Raw genomic sequence first — 20,444 nt, 5'->3', positions numbered from 1 at the left:
TCATTGATCTGTGTGCACAGCCCAGAACATAAGTGCTCTCACACACCACTTTACACATATCAGAGTACGCTGATAACCCCCAAAAAACTACAACCAGCTCACAGAGGAACAGAAAGTAGCACACTTCAGTCCTGTCCCCTAATGCAGTCATCCGTTCTGAGCAGAGGGAGGGTTTTAAAGTCTGAGTCAGCTTATTGATCAATAATTATGAGCGAGTAAACATGTTTGAAGGCCAGCGAGGCCTTAGATATTATCTTTAAACATTACTAGGAAAACTAACAAGGAAAGCTTTCAAAAAATGGCCTTTCGTGACAGTGTCAGACTGGAGGTATTGGTGGAAAACGTTTTTCTTCAACAGAATTAAGGAAGGGCATAAATATAATGAAAATGTGAAGTTGGAAAGGTAGTTTCTCAGAGTATGCTGGAAAAATATTCCTGGAAATCCGGTTTCAGTAGTACACTTATTGTATCTCTAGATAGTTTCAACACAAACCCTGTGGTTCACAGTGAAACATTCTGTATGAGAGATACAAGTGTGAAAAGTTAGCGTGACTTTCATCATTGACATGACTGACTTTGAGAATATATAGAGGATGGAAGTTGTGATACTGAGCTGTAAAGCAATGTAAATATTAAGAAAGGTACTCTGAATAAATAATTTAAGCCTTGTTTTGTAAAATGATATACACTTGACAGGATTGAATTGTAGTAAGGGCTGCCACATTGAGTGTACTTGGATCGCCCTCTCCAGGCCAACCTAAGAAAGGGTGGATATATCTATCTATCTATCTATCTATCTATCTATCTATCTATCTATCTATCTATCTATCTATCTATCTATCTATCTATCTATCTATCTATCCGTCCGTCCGTCCGTCCGTCAGTCCGTCCATCTAAAAATAATAAAATAAAATAAATAAAGCTAATTCAAAACATTAATAAATACTATGCTAATGTATAAATAACACTAAAATAATAATAACATACTTTCCAAAAATAATTTGCTTACCCTCGTGTAGTTCCAAACCTGTTTGACTTAGTTTTTTTTTTTTTTTTTTTTTTTTTTTTTTTCAGTGAATAAAACAGACAAATCCATCAAACATTTATACAAACATTTTATTGCATTAAAAATTATAGGGTGGGGGCATCACTGAAATCATTTGACACTGAAAAAATATATATATATTTTAAAAAATTGCAATCAACTTATATTATTCGTTAATACTTCATGGGCACATCAAAGCTACAGCGAGTGTGTGAGATCAGTGACATTATAGTACGTATATATTGGCTCACATCCATGATTAAATTCTTGTAAGGCACTTTTAAATTTATGGAACAATTTGATGAACTCTGCTAAAAGGTCAACTGTGGGGATGGGGTTGCACTGATTAAACGACTAGTCGACTTAATGGTCTGCCATGACGCTTTAAGCTTGACGACGACTGGTTGCTTGTCCTATAGAGGGCGCAACAGGATAAGAAATCTTTGAAGGACCTCCTCATTTACGCTCAATTTCCAAACAGTTAAAATTACAAATAAATGTATACTCTGAAAGGCTCCACAAGACGTGCGGTGTGATTATATTACTGGATGCTCAAAACTGAACAGGATAATGCACGGTGCTGCACTGTATCGCACACACATAGACTACAGACAGAAGTGCGTACATCACTCGCGGATCGCACACACACAGAATCATTCAGCACGGAAATCTATAAACACTGTTCTGTGATTTCTCAATAAAATAGCTTAGAAACTGAAAAGTGCAAGCATATATTTCTTAATAACTAGATCCCACAGCTTCACTACTAGTAGAGAGAGACGCTGCCAGGTAGAATTATTTCACACACGCAATCGCTCTCACTAATGCAGTCATATGAATGTGATGTTTGCTGTGCTACTTTATCTGTAGGCTATCTGATTTAGAACGAGCTGAAATCTGAGAGAAATATAATAACCCAAAGAGAAAAGAACTGATAAAAATGAGTTGTTATACGAGCAATAGCCACATGGGCAGTAGCACTGTGTCATATGCCATAGCTGTGCACAAGGTGTTCTAGTCTCAGCTCCAGACTTGTTTTTCCCATTAATGATGTCATCAGTGACTAGTCGACTTCGACTTTCATCACATAAAAGTCAACTTTAAAGTCATTTAACCCCTACTGTGTGGTAGGTTTTGGAGCGAGTAGTGTAGACTGAAGTCAAGTATTATCAGTGTAAAAAAAAGAAAGAAAAAAAAGTAATAAAGTAAAAATAAAAATCATGAACAACAAATCCACTGTGTAAGGGGGACATGTGCCGGTTCTTTGGTCTGGTTGCTGGGACATTAAGACAAAAGAAACGCAAGTCATATAACAATGTTCAAATTAAAGATGCTTACTTCAGACATTCTGGATAACCTCTTGAAGTTTGTTATAGATGTGGTTGAAATCAAGTCAGGTGAGCTTGCTGATGAGTTCAAGTCAACAGAGTGATAACAGAGGAGTCAACAAAAACATGCAAAGGTGACTTTCTAGTGCACTTCTAGTCTGATTGAACAGATACAGAAGAGACTGTCTGCCTATGTGTGAATGGAAATGAAGTTAAATAGCATCATGTGAAAACATTTGCACCAAAAGGAAGGTGGACCAGCACATATGAACAAGCACAAACTTCAAAACACAGATTCATAAATGTAAGTTTTCAGTCTGAAGGACACATTCTGATTAAAAAACAAAGTGCAGAACATTAAAGTTTATGTGCCACGATTGTCTTGTGCAGTGGTTAACACAGAGAAATCAGTGTAGAAAGGAAAAACCCCTTGGTGCTTAAACTCTCATCTCTTACGTTTCCATAAATAATTAAGTATAACAAAACCAATGGCATTTACCTGAAAAGATTAAGTGACAGAGTGTTAACTAAATAGAGCACTATATTTACAATATTCCTACATCATACAGAGAGGGTGCTGACAAACTTACTGACTGTGAAGTAGGAAAACTTATATTTAATTCTATAATGTCAGTAGTGTTGCTCGATTATGCGTTTTAGAGAGTAATAAACAAGATATCTGCATCTGATCTCTTTAAGTGGGATGATAAATAATGCTGAAAAAAGAGAGCACGAGAAGGGCTGGATGGAATAGCATCCGATCCATGTGAGCTCTTGATGAATATGGTTACCTGCTTACTAATACATAAACTCAGTGCAAGTGTAAACAGGTGTTATCCATCAGACACAATGGAACAATGTTAGTTAAACATGAGTTAGTTATATGAGGCGAATGTGCCAGCAGATCTTGAAGTTCCATTGGTATAAATGATGAGACGGGTAGTTTTCTGTGGGTTCTTGAAGGTTTCCCAGAAGTAGCACCATACGATTGTAGTTTGTTTGTAAAACTGGAATATAAAGAGCAGACAGAGTGCAGAGGCTGCTCTAGACCCTCTTCATGCACACATGACACCTGCTGATGTGAGTTCGTAGATCGCCAGCTTTTAGCGTTGTAGGGACGGGTTTCCTGTAACCACAATAAACAGACATTTAACAAGGGGACAGGAGAATTTATATATTTGTTTCTTAACATCTTGCAATTCTGACTTTTTTCTCTCGGCATTCAATATTAAAGCAATCAAACCATAGATGACCCTGGAGCACAAAACCAGTCTTAAAGGGACAATAAGTAACTTTTTAGGTATTTTATTATCTAAAATCAATATTTTTATTCATAAATATGCCCTCAATGGTGTACAAATACCTATGCCAATGTTTAAACTAATCCTCGTAAATGAAGAATTTATTATATACATGGGACGGGTAGGTCGACGGAGGCTTCCATGTAGTTCCGTCATCTTGCAAAACTATAATAGCAGAGAGGGACAAAAAGTACTAAGCCAACGCGTTTCCACAACACGTTTTCGGTCAGAGCCAGAAACGCAGGTGCAGAGCAGTGAGAGGCGCTTGAAACTGCACCGGCAAGTTTAAAAGTCTGGATTGCATTCTTATTATGGACCATACATATGCCGCGCCACAGGAGAAGAAAACATCGTCGCCAAAACAGTCAAAAACAGAACGTAAAAGGAAACGTGACCGTAGATTACAGAAAACAAGAGTTAATGTCGGGGAAGCTTTTTCTAGGTGGAAAGAGCTAATGCTGGATAAAGATTTCAAAAGAGACGCTGAAGTGGCCAGTTTTCTTCTCGACAGGTAAGTCAGTGTTACAATCTATATTACAATATTTTTTTTATATCTAACAATGCACATTATTCAGAAAATATAACGAATAAAGAAGACATAACTACTAATTACAATATTTCATGTTTTCCACAGTCAGTAATTCATACTGTAACATTCATTTGTTTATGGTCATGTTGCAGTTTGTTTGAAATAACACACCTGTTCACCTGAAGGAAAACTCGACGAAGTGCTATTAGAAGACATCCCGTCAAAGCTTTTTGGTACATATCGCCTACCGTAGATGCAACGTACATTTGAAAAAGCGAGGCGCTGGAGAGCAAAATTAGTTTGAATGCAAAATACAATTTCACCACTAGATGGGAGTAATTCCTACTTAGTGTTCCTTTAAGTCACTGGGGTATATTTTTATTTTAGCAATAGCCAAAAACACATTGTACGGGTCAAAATTATTGTATGGGTCAAAATTACCGATTTTTCTTTTATGCCAAAAATCATTAGGATATTAAAGGGTTAGTTCGCCCAAAAATGAAAATTATGTCATTAATAACTCACAGAGATGCGAACCGCAAATTAGAGATGCGAACCGTTTAAAACGATTCAGTTCGATTTGGTGAACTGAATGATTCGTTCGCGAACCGGATATCCAGACTGCTTTGATTTGAACTCCCTCTCACAACAGACACTGAAGAGAAGACAATGCAGAATAAAGCCGTCGTTTTTGCTATTTTTGGACCAAAATGTATTTTCGATGCTACAAAAAATTCCAACGGACCCTCCGATGTCACATGGACTACTTTGATGATGTTTTTCTTACCTTTCTGGACATGGACAGTAGACCGTACACACAGCTTCAATGGAGGGACTGAGAGCTCTCGGAATAAATCTAAAATATCTTAAACTGTGTTCCGAAGATAAAAGGAGGCCTTACATGTTTGGAACGACATGAGGGTGAGTTATTAATGACATAATTATCATTTTTGGGTGAACTAACCCTTTAAGTAAAGATCAAGTTCCATGAAGATATTTTGTAAATTTCCTGTCATCAATACTGTATATCAAAACATAATTTTTGATTTGTAATATTCATTGTTAAGAATTCATTTGGACAAACTCAAAGGTGATTTTCTCAGTATTTAGATTTTTTTTTGCACCCTCAGATTCCAGATTTTCAAATAGTTGTATCTCGGCCAAATATTGTCCTATACTAATAAACCATGCATCAATGGAAAGTTTTTTGTAAGATGATGTAAAATTCCCAATATTGAAAAATTGACACTTAAGACTTGTTTTGTAGTCCAGGGTCACATATATTGTTTATATAAAAAAAGTTGTCATTACATTTTTTTTTTTAATTCTGTTGTAGAAAATTGCAATAATAGGTCATATTGATCTGCATAATATTTGTAGGGTAACATTCAAAAACTGCATATATAATTATTAAGTAATTTATTAAAATATCTGATAAATAAGTATTAAATTTATACTAAATAAATTATTAAAATTAGATAAATGTTTTGTAATCTTTGTACTCTGTACATTTTTAGTAAGTACTTTTAATTAAATTTTAGTAAGTAATATTAATTAAAAAGATACACTTAACATATAAGTATTCTGGACCAATATGTTAATTGCATATAACAGTTTTTGTTATTATTCTAATATTTTTCAATCGACCTGGTTGGATGACTTTCATTTTTATTAATGCTTCAATACCATACTGAGACATAAAAACAATAAAAACACTACTAAAATTTTTGTGCCCTCTTGTGGTAAAAGAGAGGATTTACTGTGGTTTTGAAGTACTCTATGGTTGTAGCATATATACTGTAGCTTAAGTATTTCAAATAAACAAATAAGCCTTAGTACATGATATATTCTGTGTTAAACTGAAGAAACAATAGTGCATCCATAAAAATAGTAAGAACCTACAAGGCAAAGAATATAAAGTGTGTGAAAGCTTACTTGAACATTCCGTTGTCCTCTATGGTGGCTAACCAGAAGCTGTAGGAATTAGCATAGTAGTTGCAGGTGCCTCGACCGTGACACTCGATGAAGGGAGCCGAGCGGAAATCTTCCAGACAAGAACCCGGAGAGGCCAGAGCCTGACCGGAGCCCTCGGCACCAGCACTGGTGTGCTATTACACAGAGACAGCAGAAGACACAAGTTCACATTCTCATATCATCCTGTTTATTAGCTCATATTGTAATGACCTTTGAGTACTGGGTTGACAGGGTTGAACATCCTGTACTTTAGTTTGGAATTTAAAAAATTTAAATACAGGATTTTTATATAGTATATATAGATACAGTATTGTTCAAAATAATAGCAGTACAATGTGACTAACCAGAATAATCAAGGTTTTTAGTATATTTTTTATTGCTACGTGGCAAACAAGTTACCAGTAGGTTTAGTAGATTCTCAGAAAACAAACAAGACCCAGCATTCATGATATGCACGCTCTTAAGGCTGTGCAATTGGGCAATTAGTTGAAAGGGGTGTGTTCAAAAAAATAGCAGTGTCTACCTTTGACTGTACAAACTCAAAACTATTTTGTACAAACATTTTTTTTTCTGGTATTTAGCAATCCTGTGAATCACTAAACTAATATTTAGTTGTATGACCACCGTTTTTTAAAACTGCTTGACATCTGTGTGGCATGGAGTCAACCAACTTGTGGCACCTCTCAGCTGTTATTCCACTCCATGATTCTTTAACAACATTCCACAATTCATTCACATTTCTTGGTTTTGCTTCAGAAACAGCATTTTTGATATCACCCCACAAGTTCTCAATTGGATTAAGGTCTGGAGATTGGGCTGGCCACTCCATAACATTAATTTTGTTGGTTTGGAACCAAGACTTTGCCCGTTTACTAGTGTGTTTTGGGTCATTGTCTTGAAACAACCATTTCAAGGGCATGTCCTCTTCAGCATAGGGCAACATGACCTCTTCAAGTATTTTAACATATGCAAACTGATCCATGATCCCTGGTATGCGATAAATAGGCCCAACACCATAGTAGGAGAAACATGCCCATATCATGATGCTTGCACCTCCATGCTTCACTGTCTTCACTGTGTACTGTGGCTTGAATTCAGAGTTTGGGGGTCGTCTCACAAACTGCCTGTGGCCCTTGGACCCAAAAAGAACAATTTTACTCTCATCAGTCCACAAAATGTTCCTCCATTTCTCTTTAGGCCAGTTGATGTGTTCTTTGGCAAATTGTAACCTCTTCTGCACATGCCTTTTTTTTAACAGAGGGACTTTGCGGGGGATTCTTGAAAATAGATTAGCTTCACACAGACGTCTTCTAACTGTCACAGTACTTACAGGTAACTCCAGACTGTCTTTGATCATCCTGGAGGTGATCATTGGCTGAGCCTTTGCCATTCTGGTTATTCTTCTATCCATTTTGATGGTTGTCTTCCGTTTTCTTCCACGTCTCTCTGGTTTTGCTCTCCATTTTAAGGCATTGGAGATTTTTTGCACCTCTTTATAGGTTTTCCCCTCTCTAATCAACTTTTTAATCAAAGTACGCTGTTCTTCTGAACAATGTCTTGAACGACCCATTTTCCTCAGCTTTCAAATGCATGTTCAACAAGTGTTGGCTTCATCCTTAAATAGGGGCCACCTGATTCACACCTGTTTCTTCACAAAATTGATGACCTCAGTGATTGAATGCCACACTGCTATTTTTTTGAACACACCCCTTTCAACTAATTCAACTAATTGCCCAATTGCACAGCCTTAAGAGCGTGCATATCATGAATGCTGGGTCTCATTTGTTTTCTGAGAATCTACTGAACTTACTGGTAACTTGTTTGCCACGTAGCAATAAAAAATTTTGAACAATACTGTATATATATATATATATATATATATATATATATATATATATATATATATATATATATATATATATATATATATATATAGTACAGTACAACTGGAAAATTATATTATAATACTAATATATCTATAATCTTATCTATAATAATTTTTATTAAAACATCGAGCCTTTCTTTGAGCATTTGCAAGCAAATAAAGATATGTGCTGCTGGTTTCTAAATTAATGTCAGCACTGTTCATTTATACATTTGCAGCTCATAATACAGTGTTTCAGTGGCAACATTCATAGTAGGCTATATTAACCAAGGTGCTTTGAAACACCGTATCTCTGAACCCGACAGCACATATACCTATCTAATTCAAACAGCAGTATTAGCGATTTGACTACTGGTATTTTGCCCAGCCCTAAAAACAAGCTTCTTTAGTCTCCTCACCATGACGAAAGAGTATCCCATCCAGAGAGAATCCCAACCTTGAGGGCAAGGAGGGATCCGGATGGTCTGACTGTGAACAGCTATCACCATAGCAGGAGCCTCACAAACTGCACATCTGTCACAGGAAAACATGCATGCACATGAGAAGGACGAGGAATTATTTCTCACGGAAAACATCAAACGATTCATAAAAGATCACACACCTGCTGATGAAGGGTTTGATGTTCTGACCGGTAACAGGGGCCATGTTCATGGGCATGGGCTCGGGAGACGTGAGCCAGTACGAATAGTCATTACGAGACGCGAAGTTACATACATTGTTGATGTTGCAGAAGAGGAAAGGCATTGGGCTGAACTTCCTTAGGCAGCTACCAGCTGTCCCTATAGGGGAAAGAGAGCAGAACATCAGGGATTGTGTGACTTTGATTAATATTTCATAATATATACATGATCAGTGTGGCTGCTGTGCAGACCTAGGTCTTGTCCATGTGACCTCTCGTTGCCTTGGACATATAGCAGTGAGTATCCATCATAGATTGGCGTCGTTCCCTCTGGACATTGTGGAACACCAACACTCTGACTGTGGCGGGTTACGAGGAAGCCGTGGTCCATGGAGGAAGGGCCAGGATGGCCGATGCGACCTGGGATACCACTAGGCCCTGGAGGACCAGGGTACCCTCTGGGGCCTACAGAAAAGATATTTAGGAAACAAATTAGCAAGCATTGGCAATCTTATAAATGAAAGTCATTTGAGAACTTTTCTTCTGTCTTGGATCTCTTAATATTTGATGTGTCTGTGCACCTACCAGAGGGTCCAGTTTGTCCAGGCTCTCCTTTGGACCCAGGATGTCCATTATATCCAGGTGTCCCATCATATCCTTTTATACCCTGAGTTCCCATCACACCTAGGAGCGTGGTTGTGCATTAAGACATGTCAACTGACTGTTTTCATAAATTTGGAAGTTCAGATATTTGAAACAGAAACACTCACCCTGTTGTCCTTTCTGTCCAGGGACGCCTTGGATTCCAACTAGACCCGGGGGACCCTGAGGTCCCGGAAGACCAGGATCTCCTTTTATAAATGTCTTCGGCCCAGGGGGTCCAGGGGGGCCTTCGCTTCCTTATATTAAAACGTTAAAAGCAGAAATTTAGAAGAATGTTTATAATGAGCTATAGAGCATTCAGACCCGAACTGCCCATTTACTATAGTAAAGACGTTTCACCACACATTCACGCCCAAATACGGATTTGAAGAAGCAGTTTGGTGGACACACAAAATGTGATCTCATACTTTGTGTGTGTAAATATATTGAGTTATGTCATTTGTCATTATGTGGCTGATGTATATTTCCTCTTTTATACATTCTAGACATTTTTTTCACATTGAATTTACAGAACTACAGATCCAAAGTAAAAAGCTGTGAAATATTTCTATTTTTATTATAAAATATTTCACTATATTTTAATACAATAATGATTATTATATTTTCAAGGCTACAACATTGACATTAAATTATGTTATATTTTACATTGTGATTTTATTCAGTAATAATAATAATAATAATAACAATAAAAAGAATACCGTTATTATTATTGTTATTATTATTATTGTTATTATTATGTACAATAATGTAAACCATAAAGCAATACATTTAAAGTCTACTACCAATATGACATTAGCTACGTATATCAATCAAATGTTCATATGAATAAATGTGGATAGACGTTATTAATATAATTCAATGGAAAACTGAGTCGAATTTTTTGTTCATACCTCTGTGACCAGGGAATCCTCTGTCACCTCCGTCACCCTTAGAGCCGATCACTCCTCTCTCACCCTTCATACCTGGAATGACACAGAGCCACTCAAACTACCATCTCTATCAAACGTTGCCTTTTATAAATATGAAGTATGATAGTCAGAAAATGCACTGCAACATCCTGTCAAGTTCAATTTTCTTACCAGGGAAACCAGGAACACCCTGTTGTCCCATCTCACCCTTTGGTCCATTATAACCAGGCAATCCGGGCTCACCCTACAGAGCACAGCTGTATTAAATGATCTACTATCCTTTTTATGATCTACTATCTATCCTTTTAAAGGCACTATTTTTATTATAGAAGACGAAGCCTTAAACTCACAGGAACACCAGTGAAACCTTTGTCCCCCTTATACCCATGAGAACCTTGTGGGCCAGGGAAGCCCACATCTCCCTTTTCTCCTTTAGCTCCAGCACTGCCTGGTATTCCAGGTGGGCCTTGATAACCAGTCACACCTGTGGTAAAAATGTGATGTGGGCGTAAGATGACGCAGAACACATCTGTCACTCCTGTTTCACACACCATTCTTTGGCTAACAGGAGGGACAACTACATTTTATAACCACAATGACCCCCTTACATTTTTATACAACTAATAATAGGAATATTCTTTCACAGAATGTCCTTAATAGTGAGGTGTTAAGGATTCACCTCTTTCTCCCGGCTGTCCCTGAGCTCCCCTGTCCCCTTTAGGGCCCTCAAGGGATGCTCCTGGAAGTCCTCTCTCTCCAGGCCATCCTTGGCTCCCTTGGAATCCTGGGAGTCCCTTCTCACCTTTGGTTCCAGGAATACCTGGACTCCCGGCCAAACCAGGAAGACCAGGGTTGCCTCTGTCACCTGTGTGGAAATAAGAATAAGTATTAATTCAAATGAGTTACTTTTCACTAAAATATCCTTAATTTATACATTGAAAATCATTCATTTTAAGTAGACCTCCCAGTGCTCCATAAATGACAACCTAATTATTATAATTAATTATTAGGGATATGTGATTCTGACCTTTGCTGCCAGGTTCTCCGCTTGCTCCTGTCAATCCTATACCAGGTATACCTGAAGAAGAGAAACAATTGTTTGTAATGAAGCTGGGTCTCACTAACAGTACATATGCACAAATGTGTGCATTTCAACAGTATACAAATATGTTCACAAACAGATCATGATGCATCAGTTACTTGTGTTCTAAAATGCAATCAAAATGTATTAAAAGTGTAGGAAGAACTAAAACCATACATATGCAAAAAAGACAAACCAATAAAGCTCAAATTTTAAATCATCCAAAAAGGGGCGGTTCTCCACAGAATTTGACTTGATGCTGATTGGACTATATATCCAGAGGCAGAATAAACAGTCTAGAACAGTGATAGCTCTGGTTGAATGTGACAGAAAAAAATTCCTTGCTTTTGCATTGCTGGTTCATCGCCCTATCCTCCTAATGAATAAATCTGACTATGCAATCGTTACTGAATTAGAGACTCACTGTCCCTAAAAGAGTCTTTTAAGAGTCCAAGATATGTGCACTACTCTAAAGCACTTTTTGAGCTACCTTTCACTTTGAGAGCTACATAATCTTACCGGGTTCTCCTCTTTCTCCATTGAATCCAGGAATGCCATCTACCCCTGCATTGCCTCTCTCCCCAGGCTGACCTGGTGGACCCTGTAGACCAGGCTCACCTAGTCAAAAAATAATAATAAATATTAATATTAGGAATTTTCACCACTGAATGTATAGAGGTCATTTGAGGCTTGCTTTAAATAAACTTCAAGCGCACTTGTTTTGTGTTTCTTAGAAGGTTTCTAAGATAAAGAGACTTTTCAGTGTGTCTAGCAACATTATGGGTGCCTTAAACATATATCAAGGGGAATTTCAGTTTGACTTACCTGGACGTCCGTGAAACCCAGGTTCTCCTGGAGACCCTGGCAACCCACTGACACCTTTCTCACCTGGTCTCCCTGGACTGCCTGCTCAGAAAATAATATGATTGGTACAGTGTATTATAAGAAAAATGATTGTATTAGTGTCTCAATGTGTTAAAGGGGGGGTGAAATGCTCGTTTTCACTCAATATCCTGTTAATATTGAGTACCTATAGAGTAGTACTGCATCCTTCATAACCCCAAAAAGTCTTTATTTTTATTATATTTATAAGAGAAAGATAGTCTGTACCGATTTTTCCCGGAAAAACACGAGCGCCTAGAGGCGTGACGTGTGGGCGGAGCTAAAGAATCACGAGCGCCAGTAGGCTTTTGAGTTGAGAGCATGTGGAAGCTGTGACACAGCTTTATGTCGTCTTTTTTTTTTTTTTTTTTTAAGCTGTACATGTGGAAAGTGCAGTTTGATGACAACATCGCATGTTGTTTACTTGATGTGCTTACACGCTGATAGCTAAGTTAACAACACAGAGATATTTGAAGCAGTTTTACTCACCGCATGTGGTTCCAACACACAATCGTGACCCTTTTCCGTTGGGACTGCATTATCCTTAAGAAATAAACGATGTGCAATCCGAAATGCAGGGAACAAACAAAAACACTTGGACAACTCCGTTGATGCTCTGTAAAAATAAACTCCATCCACTGGTCCCTTAATGCTGTTTCTCTTTTGGTAATCTGTGCAGGGTTGTCTTGCCCTGGCAACCAAAAACACACTTCTTTTGTGACATTTGGCGACGCTCTCGCTCTGATCAGTGAATGTCTGTGCTCTCAGTGCTCTGCTATACTGGAGCGCGCGCTCTTCCGGCAGAAGTGCGTCAGGACCCATATAAGGAAATTCCGCTCCATCTAACGTCACACAGAGCCATACTCGAAAAAAACTTTCCGAAACTTGTGACAAACCGGAAGAGGTTTTTTTGGAACAAAAATACTCCTTCAAACGTACAACTTAATTTTTGAAACTTTGTCCATGTTTAGCATGGGAATCCAACTCTTTAACAGTGTAAAAAACTCAGTATGCATGAAATAGCATTTCACCCCCCTTTAAAGACACTGGCTGATAAACAGTGTATTTCAGTGTAATTTGCATTAGTCATTATAATCATCTTGCCTGGGTAACCAATCGATCCTGTGTCTCCTTTATGTCCTTGAATTCCAGGAGCTCCTGGGATGCCCATTGTACCCTTCTGTCCCTTCTGTCCAGGTTCCCCAGGGGAACCAGGGGTGCCAACATTTCCCTGTAAGTATGAGATATACCAATTAAGACTTATACTGTATTGTTAATGTACTTTTTGTTTATACTAAAACAACAACAAAAACCTTCACTCCAGGGGGACCGGGGATTCCCGTTCCTGGTAAACCAGGCTCTCCTCTATCTCCTTTGGGGCCATCAACACCTTTAAATCCAGGATGTCCCGGAGACCCACTAACACCCTGAATACCTTTTGGTCCCACTGAACCTAAAGAACCACAAAATGTTAACTTAAAATTGATCAAACGGCAATCAACAATACTAGAGTTTATTATTCATAATAAAACTGCCTCAATGATTAATACTAATTTGTATTATTTAATATGTTTTCTTCTTTTCTTTATTTGTTTTCAACCCACATGCAGAAGTGGAGAGCACTATATTTACCTGGGTATCCCATGTCTCCTCTTTGACCTGGGTTTCCAGGTTCTCCAGTTCCTCCTTGCTCCCCAGGGACTCCAGTGTCTCCTTTCTCACCTGGAGTGAAGCCACAATAATCAAATAATGTTCTCTTAATAACATTACTGAATCATGATACTTAACAGCTACCATCATTTTAATTTGAGTACAGATTATTATCAGGGGACTAACCTTGCTGTCCATGTGAACCAGGCATTCCATCTTTTCCTGGCATTCCAGAGTCTCCAGGTGTTCCAGGAAACCCCTTTTCTCCAGTAGGACCAGGATCACCTGATAGACAAGGTTAAAATATAAAGACAAATCAGTTTATAGTTCACTGATTTTAAATCAGACACCAATGGAAGCAAACAATCCAGAGATGTGTGCTTCCTTGAAACTCTTTTATTGCAAAATTATTAGATAATTTAGATCATTTTCAAAACAACAACAACAAAAAAATGTCTGAGAACACTGTTAACATTTTTTTTTGAAAATTTTTGTTGTTGTTCTGTTGCATGGAAATTAGTTTTGGTCCTGAAACCTCTATGACAAACACCTCTCTCTCCGTACCTCTGTTTCCTCTGTCTCCTTTGTCCCCTTTAAAGTTGTCCATTGGATAATCAGTAATATTTCCAGGTGGCCCCTGTGAACCCATTTCTCCTCTCTCACCCTTGATACCTGGATCACCAAACTCTCCCCTGATCCCAATCAAACCGGGGTCACCTGAAAGAGACAGAACGAACTGAAGATTTAGCTTATGCAACTCTAACTATGACCCTGTCAAATGAAGATAACAACATATTATTTATTCCAAATAATAGGAATTGTGTTCTAATACCTTTTTGTCCAGGTTCTCCAGGGTTCCCATCAGGCCCTGCATATCCAGGAGGTCCTGTCATTCCCATTATTCCAATTTGTCCTTTTGGACCTGATAAAACAAACAAAAAAACATCAACATATGAATCAGTTTAAGGTAAACAAACATGTGCGAGGAGAACACCAGGAATAATGGGTATCAAGAAACTCTCACCACGTTCACCAGGGAAGCCATCTCTTCCTGGAGGTCCTTGTTCTCCTGGCAAACCCTTATATCCTGCTAGACCTGGGACACCAGGGCTACCTCTGTCACCTGGAGGGCCAGGCATGTCTACACCAGGTAGGCCTTGATAACCTTTCTCACCCTTTATACCTATCTGGCCTAGGGCATCATCCAAACAAGTTACATACCATGTACCATACCTTACATAAAACTTTGCGGGTGCTATTCAATTGAAAAACTCACCAAAGGGTCCAGGGCGTCCAGGTGGGCCCATTGGTCCAGGTGGTCCAGGTTCTCCGAGCTCTGGAGGACCTGGTGGCCCCATCGCACCACGAGCTCCAGGTGGTCCAGGGTTACCTGCAAAAGTCAATATTAATGTTATTATACACCCTAAATACATCCCCTTTAATTTCTTTCAAGCTATTTCTCCAACACTCTCTTGCTGTTTGAGGTTAAAACACTTGAGGCACTTAAATCATTGTCTGACACCTTCCTTACAAGAATAGATCCACTTGTCTGAACTGGCCATCATAAAAACTGCACCTCATTTGTTGAATCTTACCTCAGAGACAAATCTAAAAAGCAGCATACTGTTCTACCTGACCCTCAAATGCCCCACAGTCATTGTGAGAAAATCTGCATGCCTTGCCAGTTTAAAAACACTATCATCAACTAAAACAGCCAGGAACCTGAGGAAAGTGTTTGGCATTGATCGTGTACATAGATTTCCACTCAACATGAAGATCTGATGGTTCCTTGTCCAGGCGCTTGTCATTACAGATGTTAAGTTTAATAAAGCCACAACACATATTTTTTTCTACTTTTGGCAATGCATCAGTGAAACCAACTGGATGGTTTTTCAAATGCTCATTTGATTTTACTCTTTTGATCTCAATTTCTGAACTCAACTCCCATGAACAAAAGCGTCTGCTAAAAGTTTCTTAGTCAGTTCTAAAGGAAATACTTTCTGAACATCTGTTCAGTAATCTATTCAAATGTATTATGAGAAACCAACACAATAAATGTACCTTTGAATCCCTGTAATCCAGGTGGCCCAGTAAGCCCCTCAATTCCAGGAACCCCTGGCATTCCAGGAATACCCTTCTCCCCTGGAAATCCTGGCACTCCTGGATAACCTATGGCACCTTTGGGACCAGGAAGACCCATGCCAGGTTCACCCTATATATGATAAAGTTTAAGGTCAATTAAAAAAGTGACCCATTTCGTTATAACTATAACACATTAAAAAGTCTAAATGACATCCACCATCATACTTTTTGACCAGATGTCCCTGCACGACCAGGCCAGCCATCCTGACCTGGTCGACCAGGTTCTCCTGGAATCCCGGCAGGACCTGTAATCCCAGAGTGTCCTAGAAGAGGGAAAGATGGATAGTCAGAAAGGTATTACAGTCTAGATTGGATAGTTGAAACCCCATTTATGCAAAAGTCAGTCTCAACTATTCTTTGCCATTTTATCAATAGTGAACTTCCAGGTTTAATTATTAAACATGCAGAGGATTAACACATTTCACCATTAAACTAAATTTGACGCCTATAGACACTACTTGCCTTTTGGCCCTGGGGGCCCAGCAGGGCCGATTCCTGACAGTCCAGGGTCACCTTTGTCTCCTGGGAATCCTGGATTTCCACGTTCACCTGGAAAACCTGTGTCACCTGAATGATAAAGTGAAAGAGACGTCAACACAACCAGCTTTGTATCAGAGCATTGCATATAATTATAAGCAGGATGACACATTAGCAGAACCTGAATTTACCTTGAAAACCAGGTCTGCCAGTCTCTCCACGAGGTCCTGGGGCACCCTGAGGTCCAGGTAAACTTATTCTTTTACCAGCTTCGCCTTTAGCTCCTACAAAGATATTTGAGATTGTGACTGTTTTAAAGAACAGAACGATGACAACCTGTGGATAAGCACATTTTTACTCTAAATCACTGACCTGGAAATCCTTGCCTTCCTGGTGCACCAGGCAAACCTTCTGAGCCTTTTTCACCAGGTTCACCTGGCCGACCTATGCCTGGAATACCTGGGGGACCTCTCTCACCCGGAAGGCCGGGTAGACCACGATCTCCATCTAGGCCACGATCACCCTTAATACCAAATCTTGCCTAATTACAGAAACAAGATTTCTGAGTCAAATTAACATATATTACATGTTTAACAAAACATTGCAGTATAGACATTTGGATTCAGATACACTGTAAATTAGATGCAAAAGTGGATTCAGCTATTTGTCAAGTCTGTTTGGTCGGATCTCTCAGACTTGGTACTCACAGGCTCTCCCTTGGGTCCAGGTTGCCCTGACCGACCATCGTTTCCTGGGAGCCCATCAACACCAGGGAATCCTCTGTCTCCAGTAGTACCAGGTAAACCCTTATCTCCTTTCAGCCCTGGAGCCACAAAGATATCACCAGGCTCACCATGAGCACCAGGGGCACCCATTAAACCTGGAGAGCCTTCCTGACCCTAAAATTCAAGGAAAAGCAAGAAGAAAGGTACAATTCATACTGAGATTCTGCAATGTTTGCATCCTCATTTATAGTGGGCACAGTGCACTACTCATGCATTTGTATCCAGGAATTTTTTTGCTTCCACAAAAAACATATAAAAGTAATAAATGTTAAATTATAATGGAAAATATACATACAGGAATTCCAACAGACCCAGGAGGTCCTGTTACGCCCTTCTCTCCTTTACTCCCCACATGTCCAGGAAAACCTAAAATGAAAACATCCAGTGTGATGCATAATCTCATAAAGAACATGCATAAAAAAAAAAGCCTTGCTCGTTGCTTCTCACCTTGCTGACCCTTTGGTCCTGGAGGACCAGGCAAACCGGGTGGCCCAAAAACAGTGCAATCTGTGCATGTTTCACCTTGATCACCTGAAAGAGCCAAAAAACACTCAGAACCAATTTTAACGAAACCAAAACTACAGTAAACAAATGGATGATTGAATGACCTCCTTACCTTTCTGTCCTATCTCTCCTTGCAACCCAGGAGGTCCAGGAGGGCCTTTATCTCCTTTTTCGATATTACATGTTTCATCTAAAATAAAAGTAACAATGCCCATGAGACTCTGGAACGGGCAATCAAAGAAACCACCCAAGACCCTTTATACATTGTGTCTAATCACTACCAGATGTTAACCCAATGTGCATATCATAAATATCAAAGACTTTTTCTTCAATGATATGGTCACTCCATTCTCTCCATGAGCTTCCTGAATGATGTTTAATATTACAGCATGAAAAAAAAGCAATTTTGTGTTTTAAGATGTTCTTACTGATTGGTCCTGGTGGTCCAGGGGGGCCTGGTTGTCCATCAGCTCCTCTTGAACCGTTAAGAGACAGTCCATCAGCTCCTTTATCTCCCTTATGGCCAATCTCTCCAGGGACACCAGGAGGTCCAGGAGGACCAGGAATATACCTGCCTAAAGTAAACCACGATCATGAAGGAAACGGTCATTATTTTAAACTACTACATTATGCTGACCTAATTCAACCTAACACTTAATCAGAGTGTTTTCTTACCTGGGGGTCCAGGACCTCCACTCTCTCCTGGAGAACCTAATAAATGAAGAAAACAGTTGAACAGATAAAGACAGTGCAGACTATGACAGGACAACTAGATACTGACAAGACATTCTGAAGATATTACCTATCGCTCCTTGTGCTCCAGGGGGGCCAGGACGACCAGGAGGGCCAGGAAGACCACCACCCTGTAAGATAAGCGGCTACCAGTTCATAACATTGATCTAAGCCAATCAGGTGCAGAAGTAGTGCGTGGTTTTGTAAGTGTTCAGTAAAGATTCAGTACAGCAGGCATAATCTGAGTTTTTATGGAGTTGTGTAACCACTTACATATCCTGGTGGTCCTCTGTCTCCTTTTTCCCCCTAACATGAACAAACGTCATAATATAAATAAATAAAAATAAAAATGTATAGCAATGCATTTTATTTCTAGAGGTACCCCATGGCCCTTCAAGATGGGATTTCTTACCTGAAAGCCATGATAGCCAGGATTACCAGTTATGCCCCGATCCCCCTATCACAATCAAAGGGATTTAAAAATAAGTATTTCAAATAAGAAAGTATGACTAACTACAATCGAATTTAGCAGGTATCCACATTGCTGATGAGATCTGAAGATCACCAGACCTTTTCTCCATTCTGTCCATCTTTTCCTGGTTTCCCCTTTGAAAACATAAAGTGAAGCTCAGATTTCACATCATATATAAAACATTATCATACAGTATGATGAGATAGGTCAACAATCATTACTAAAACAAATCAAGATGACCAGTTATTGTATGGCTTAAGACACTTTATGGCTTAGAAGATGAATACAGTTAAGATTGATTATTAACCTTGAAATAGTACACAAAGTAAATGAGTGACATTGATTATAAGGTTAATTTTACAGATATTCAAGATTCTCTATGAAGATGAGGTTTTATGCAAACGTGTGGAGTTAATGCAGCTTGTTTGCTGCTGTCTAACACAAAATAAGGATAAGTCGAATACTACAGCATTCTTAAAACTATAAAAATGTGTGGATTTTATGATGACAGTATTATTAAATTAGAAAAGCAAATTTTCGCTAGTGGTGTATGAAATTGGGACCCCACTGAATGTAACAGTTAAAGTTGACTGATTTATGATGAATATATTTAATAAGTAAATATTCAGTTGTGTTCTTGTACAGGTCACTTACGATTGGTCCCGGTGGTCCTGGTTCACCTTTGATTCCATGTTGATGTGGTTCACAAAAACCCTTGGTAATGAAGGCAAAGGCAAAAATAATTGTTATTACTAGGTTGACATTATGAGCCATTTTCCCAGGACGCGTCCTTGCCAGGATTTTTATATTGCCTTAAATATCCAGATTTTCCAGTTCCAATATCCAGTTGTGCTGTGCAGATCGATCATTGTATGACATTCATAAGAGCTATAGAGAGCAGAGCAGATGGCTCCTTGTGCATTCAAATCACTCTCGTAGTACTCTTTTGTCATACAATGATCGGTGCACAGTTGAATGAACGAACAAACACCTAACATGTGCATGTATTTGCATTGCTTTGATCGTCCTCTGTAGATCTGACCTTCTCACACCATACGATTGGTTGATTATGTAACATACCTGCATGTTATTGGTCAAACTACTTTGGATGTTTTAGGCAATATAGAAATCCTGGCTCATATAGTCACCTTTGTTATTACTATCCCCTTCAAATTCAATTCACATTTATTTGTATAGCGCTTTCCACAACACACATCATTCCAAAGCAGCTATGATTAGATAAACTCAGAGAGTCAATGATTTAAACAAAAGGTTACATTTTCTATTACAGGTCAGAGATGATATATCATCATATATAATGTATGCACAAACTCATATAATATTATAATATATACAATTGTAGAACAGACTCTGTACAGTGTGGTTCTATTTGTATTTCAGTCTACAATTTAGTGCTGCCACTTACCTTTTCTCCTTTCTCTCCGTTAGAGCCTCTTTCACCCTATA

At 38.7% G+C, this 20,444-nt stretch overlaps 1 protein-coding gene across 1 annotated transcript in view; it reads right to left on the bottom strand.

The window, feature by feature from the left end:
• Positions 1-1,098: 1,098 nt before the first annotated feature.
• Positions 1,099-20,444, bottom strand: part of LOC113053639 (collagen alpha-1(IV) chain-like) — a 48,263-nt gene continuing 28,917 nt past the window's right edge. The window contains exons 14-52 of the mRNA XM_026218814.1: positions 20,404-20,439; positions 19,632-19,691; positions 19,076-19,111; positions 18,918-18,962; positions 18,779-18,811; positions 18,576-18,636; positions 18,449-18,484; positions 18,202-18,348; positions 17,886-17,963; positions 17,717-17,800; positions 17,565-17,635; positions 17,192-17,383; positions 16,857-17,025; positions 16,676-16,768; positions 16,470-16,574; positions 16,173-16,270; positions 15,927-16,077; positions 15,142-15,255; positions 14,890-15,057; positions 14,698-14,787; positions 14,430-14,582; positions 14,052-14,150; positions 13,848-13,937; positions 13,529-13,668; positions 13,320-13,446; positions 12,159-12,239; positions 11,853-11,951; positions 11,280-11,330; positions 10,932-11,117; positions 10,603-10,736; positions 10,424-10,496; positions 10,235-10,306; positions 9,452-9,580; positions 9,267-9,365; positions 8,934-9,146; positions 8,664-8,841; positions 8,461-8,575; positions 6,139-6,311; positions 1,099-3,499 (exon numbers count right to left, since the gene is read on the bottom strand). Coding sequence (XP_026074599.1) covers positions 3,418-3,499; positions 6,139-6,311; positions 8,461-8,575; positions 8,664-8,841; positions 8,934-9,146; positions 9,267-9,365; positions 9,452-9,580; positions 10,235-10,306; positions 10,424-10,496; positions 10,603-10,736; positions 10,932-11,117; positions 11,280-11,330; positions 11,853-11,951; positions 12,159-12,239; positions 13,320-13,446; positions 13,529-13,668; positions 13,848-13,937; positions 14,052-14,150; positions 14,430-14,582; positions 14,698-14,787; positions 14,890-15,057; positions 15,142-15,255; positions 15,927-16,077; positions 16,173-16,270; positions 16,470-16,574; positions 16,676-16,768; positions 16,857-17,025; positions 17,192-17,383; positions 17,565-17,635; positions 17,717-17,800; positions 17,886-17,963; positions 18,202-18,348; positions 18,449-18,484; positions 18,576-18,636; positions 18,779-18,811; positions 18,918-18,962; positions 19,076-19,111; positions 19,632-19,691; positions 20,404-20,439 — 4,161 coding nt within the window. The 3' untranslated portion in view covers positions 1,099-3,417. The remainder of the gene's footprint in view (positions 3,500-6,138; positions 6,312-8,460; positions 8,576-8,663; positions 8,842-8,933; positions 9,147-9,266; positions 9,366-9,451; positions 9,581-10,234; positions 10,307-10,423; positions 10,497-10,602; positions 10,737-10,931; positions 11,118-11,279; positions 11,331-11,852; positions 11,952-12,158; positions 12,240-13,319; positions 13,447-13,528; positions 13,669-13,847; positions 13,938-14,051; positions 14,151-14,429; positions 14,583-14,697; positions 14,788-14,889; positions 15,058-15,141; positions 15,256-15,926; positions 16,078-16,172; positions 16,271-16,469; positions 16,575-16,675; positions 16,769-16,856; positions 17,026-17,191; positions 17,384-17,564; positions 17,636-17,716; positions 17,801-17,885; positions 17,964-18,201; positions 18,349-18,448; positions 18,485-18,575; positions 18,637-18,778; positions 18,812-18,917; positions 18,963-19,075; positions 19,112-19,631; positions 19,692-20,403; positions 20,440-20,444) is intronic.

Source organism: Carassius auratus, chromosome 34, assembly GCF_003368295.1.
Source record: "Carassius auratus strain Wakin chromosome 34, ASM336829v1, whole genome shotgun sequence".
Taxonomy (NCBI): Eukaryota; Metazoa; Chordata; class Actinopteri; order Cypriniformes; family Cyprinidae; genus Carassius; species Carassius auratus.
Note: the sequence above shows the minus strand (reverse complement) of the source record. Positions and strands in the feature narration are given on the sequence as shown.